This window comes from Ammodytes marinus (assembly GCF_949987685.1).
Source record: "Ammodytes marinus genome assembly, chromosome: 21".
NCBI classification, from domain to species: Eukaryota; Metazoa; Chordata; class Actinopteri; order Uranoscopiformes; family Ammodytidae; genus Ammodytes; species Ammodytes marinus.
The window spans coordinates 26215829-26220828 of NC_137225.1; the positions used below are offsets into that span (position 1 = coordinate 26215829).

The 5000-nt window shown below is 45.1% G+C and overlaps 1 protein-coding gene across 1 annotated transcript in view; it reads right to left on the reverse strand.

Moving 5' to 3' along the window:
- Positions 1–5000, reverse strand: part of LOC307267613 (histone-lysine N-methyltransferase 2D-like) — a gene marked incomplete at its 3' end in the record, with an annotated part of 98169 nt that overhangs the window by 55692 nt on the left and 37477 nt on the right. The window contains exons 27-31 of the mRNA XM_080049972.1: positions 4087–4149; positions 3257–3359; positions 2270–2367; positions 605–721; positions 20–121 (exon numbers count right to left, since the gene is read on the reverse strand). Of these exons, the coding sequence (XP_079906098.1) occupies positions 20–121; positions 605–721; positions 2270–2367; positions 3257–3359; positions 4087–4149 (483 nt within the window). The remainder of the gene's footprint in view (positions 1–19; positions 122–604; positions 722–2269; positions 2368–3256; positions 3360–4086; positions 4150–5000) is intronic.

Sequence of the window (5000 nt, forward strand, 5' to 3'; positions counted from 1 at the left end):
GTCTGTCTGTCTGTCTCACCTTCATCTCTTAAAGTGTCCGTTGAGTCTTTCCTACAGAGTTTGATTCGACTGGTTGGACCAGACTTCCCTCCTCGCTGACGCACCATGAAACCTCCGATACCTGGACAGACAGATACACCTTCATTAGAAAACTTTTTTGGGGACGTCAGAACAACAACAAAAAAGGTTCAAAAAAGGTAAAAAAAAATGATTAAAAACAAAACTACAGAAGAACTTGAATAAAATTTGCTCCCTGGGGTATTTAAAAAAAAAAAAACTTCACAAAATGATTTTTTTTTAAATAATAACCAAGGTACTTTTTTTCTATAGACATTTGACGTATTTAAAAAAAATATATATTAATGAAATCAAAACTTGTAACTGAAATCATTCAAAGCGCTCCTCGTCCGGCCTTATTTTTTTTAAATGTCAAAAAAGTCAAAAGGAGAAGAAGACAAAAGACAAAAAATAAAATAATAATAATAATAAATTTAGAAAAAAATTACAATTATCAAGGTATTTTTTTCTATAAACATTTGACCTATTAAATATATTTAAAAATATATATAAATAAGAATATTAGAATCTTCAAATCGCTCCCCACCTGGCCGGTAGGGTTTCCTCTTCCTCTTCTTGTTGCCGTCGGTAACATCAGAGTCTTTGGTGACGTCATCGTGCTCTCGCTCCGGACTGGAGTCGGATTTCATCTCACACTCCAAGTCTAGACAGACAGACAGGCAGGCAGACAGGGAGGCAGGGAGAGAGAGAGACAGGGAGAGAGACAGACAGGCAGGGAGAGAGACAGACAGACAGACAGACAGACAGACAGACAGACAGACAGACAGACAGGCAGACAGGGAGGCAGGGAGGCAGGGAGACAGGCAGGGAGAGAGGGAGGGAGAGAGAGAGACAGACAGACAGACAGACAGGCAGGGAGAGAGATAGACAGACAGACAGACAGGCAGGGAGGGAGGGAGGGAGAGAGAGAGACAGACAGACAGACAGGCAGGGAGGGAGGGAGGGAGGGAGAGAAGGAGACAGGGAGAGAGAGAGCGAGGCAGGGAGACAGGGAGACAGACAGACAGGCAGGCAGGCAGGGAGGGAGGGAGGGAGAGAGACAGACAGACAGGGAGGGAGGGAGAGAGAGAGGGAGAGACAGGCAGACAGACAGACAGGCAGGGAGGGAGACAGGGAGGGAGACAGACAGACAGGCAGGGAGGGAGACAGACAGGGAGGGAGACAGACAGGGAGGGAGACAGACAGACAGGGAGAGAGACAGACAGACAGACAGACAGGGAGAGAGAGAGACAGACAGACACAGAGAGAGAGACAGGGAGAGAGACAGACAGGGTTATAAGGTTTTACCTTGCAGCGTGTTAAGGCCAGGACACACCAGTCCGACTACCTGAAAATGGAGACTGCCGATTCAGGGAGCTCCAGTCTTCCCGTCGCGGCCGAAAAAGTGCAAAGAACACACCAAACCGACTGCTGACTTTCCATACGCTCTGCACTTGCGCGGGACGTAATGTCTCCATAACAGCAGGCGGCGCTAATCTGTATTGTGGCCCGAAAAAATACGGAAGCCGGAAATGATGGGACGGCTCTCTAGACCATAAACATAGATAGAAATACGTATTTATATTTATGGACCATAAAGAGCACCATTTTTAGCAGAGAGTGTCGAGCATGGTGTCGAGCAGTCAACAAGGGTTGATGCATGTGAGTACTCGCTGAACGAAACAAACAAACACATTAAAACGATGGCTAGCTGTTGTTAGCTGTTTGTGCTACCCGCCTCACTTCCGGGCTTCACTGATTCGCTAGCCCTCCACCAATCAAATTGCTCCAACTGAAAGACTGCCGGCGCCGATTGAACATGTTCAAAAGAAGCCCGACGACATCTACGACGACCGACGTCACGGCACACACCAAACAGATTCGTGTCCCCGCCCCCTCCAGACTCTCCGACGGCGATTATCAGGCCGGTGTGTCCTGGCCTTTAGTGTTGGTCTGTCTCTTCGTGTATATTCGTGTGTGTCTTAGAGTGTGTCTAACCTCTGCTCTCCATCTCAGTGTGTGTGTCTCTCCGTGTGTGTGTATATATAAGTGTGTGTGCGTATTAGCGTGTGTCTAACCTCTGCTCTCCATCTCAGTGTGTGTGTCTCTCCGTGTGTGTGTGTGTGTGTGTGTGTGTGTGTGAGTGTGTGTGTGTGTCTCTCCGTGTGTGTGTGTATATATAAGTGTGCGTATGTATTAGTGTGTGTCTAACCTCTGCTCTCCATCTCAGTGGGCGTGTTTGGTTCAGGCGTCTGCAGCACAGAGACACTGTTCTGGTTGATGATCCTCAGCTTCAGTTTGGGTTTACACCTGAAGGAGGGAGACAGCTGATTATAGTAACACACACACACACACACATATATTAACAGGATATTGAAAACATATGATCTAGTTAAAGACCTACTTCACCGGTTTGAATATGAAGGTGTATTGAATTCTGAGATCCTATGTAGTATAAATGTGCGAAAAAAATTAAAATCGGTTCATCCTAGCCTGAGAAAAGGCAGAAAGAGTGGTTTTTTTTAACCCTATATTTCTCTTTCTCGTGACATCACAGAAAGAGAAATATAGGGTTAAAAAAAAACGTACTTTGTAAATATTACTGTGATGTCACAGTAAAAGACATCACAGTAATATTTACAAAGTAAGTTTTTTTTTAACAATAGGCCTTTAACTTGACACAATTAAATAAGGAAAAATAATTTAATATGAAACTAACAAAAAAGACGTGCAACATTTTAAGTTCTTGAAAGGGGTCAATATAAATAAATAATTAAATAGTGTGTGTGTGTGTGCGTGCGTCTCTCTCCCCCCACTGTGTGTGTGTCTGTCCTCAAGAGTGTGTGTGTGTGCGTGCGTCTCTCTCCCCCCACTGTGTGTGTGTCTGTCCTCAAGAGTGTGTGTGTGTGTGTGTGTGTGTGTGCGTCTCTCTCCCCCCACTGTGTGTGTGTCTGTCCTCAAGAGTGTGTGTGTGTGTGTGTGAGTGAGTGAGTGAGTGAGTGAGTGAGAGTGTGTCTGTCTGTCTGTCCTCGAGAGTGTGTGTGTGTGTGTGTGTGTGTGTCTGTCCTCAAGAGTGTGTGTGTGTGTGTGTCTGTCCTCAAGAGTGTGTGTGTGTGTGTGTGTGTCTGTCCTCAAGAGTGTGTGTGTGTGTGTGTCTGTCCTCAAGAGTGTGTGTGTGAGTGTGTGTGTCCTTGTTTACCTGCGATGTCTGCGCGGCGACGTCAGAGGTTCCACCAGATGTTGAAGTTGATTCAGACCCGATTCTGTGAGACACACTCCGTCCTGAGTGTACGTCTTGGTTTCTGCACACACACACGCACACGCACACGCACACGCACACGCACACACACACACGCGACGGAAAGAGAGAAAGAGAGAGAGAGAGAGACACACACACACACACACGGAAAGAGAGAGAGAGACACACATATACAAACACAGAAGGAGTGAGGGAGGGAGAGAGTGAAAGAGAGAGACACACACACACAGGGGGAGAGAGAGAGAGACACACATACACACACAGAGGGAGGGGGAGAGAGAGAGAGAGAAACACACACACATACACACAGAGACACACATACACAGAGGGAGAGAGAGAGAGAGAGACACACACAGAGGGAGGGGGAGGGAGTGAAAGAGAGACACACACATACAGACACATACACAGAGGGAGAGAGAGAGAGAGACACACACACACACAGACACATACACAGAGGGAGTGAAAGAGAGACACACACATACAGACACATACACAGAGGGAGAGAGAGAGAGAGACACACACACAGACACATACACAGAGGGAGAGAGAGAGAGAGAGACACACACACAGACACATACACAGAGGGAGAGAGAGAGACACACATACACAGAGGGAGTGAAAGAGAGACACACACACAGAGGGAGAGAGAGACACACACACACACACACACATACACAGAGAGAGGGGGAGGGAGTGAAAGAGAGACACACGGTTAATATAATTAAATATTGAATGTAAACAAATTGTTGAGGTAAATGTTTCACACTCACCTGGTTCTCTGACTCTAGAGATGATCTGAGCCATGTAGGGAGACTCAAAACTGTCTGTCCTCACTACAGACAGACAGACAGACAGACAGACAGACACACACACACACAGACACACAGGCAGACAGACAGACAGACAGACAGACAGACAGGCAGACAGTATGTAAATTAATTTCACCGCTACATTTTCTCACAACTCATCCAATTTTCATCAGGTTTTTCTTCCAACCAGTTTGATATAAGGTTTATGTGTGCCTGTGTGTGAGTGTGTGCGTGTGTATGTGTGTGTTTGCCTGTGCATTCATTTTTCATTTTCCTTTATTTAACCTCGAAAGATCAATTGAGGGGTGACCCTCTTTTACAATGACGTCGAGTTTGTACAGATACACAATATACAATGAGAATACATAACAAGTTTACACACACACACACACACACACACACAGACAACAACAATTTAAAACATTCAGATCAATTGAATGAGAGACATAATAGCCTAATTAAAACAGTTACAAGTGTAGAGGGGCTGATTCAAAATAATAATTTTAAATTGGTTAACAGTTATGAGTGTATTTATTTTAATTGTATGTTGTAGGCTGTTCCAGGAGTCAGGGGCACTATGGCTAAAAGCGGTTTTACCAAGCTCAGACCGGGCATAGGGGACATTTAACATGAGCATGTCAGTTGAGCGGGTTTGATAAAGCCCATCTGAAATAAGCAGCATTTCTGTCAAATATAGTGGTAGCTTTCCAGTCAGAGCTTTATATATAAAAATATGCCAATGTGCATCACGTCTCTCCTTAAGGGAGGACCACCCAACCTTTTCATGTAAAACACAATGGTGTGTATCATAAGCATCTCCTGTAATGAATCTCAAAGCAGAGTGAAATACAGAGTCTAGGAGTTTAAGGCATGAA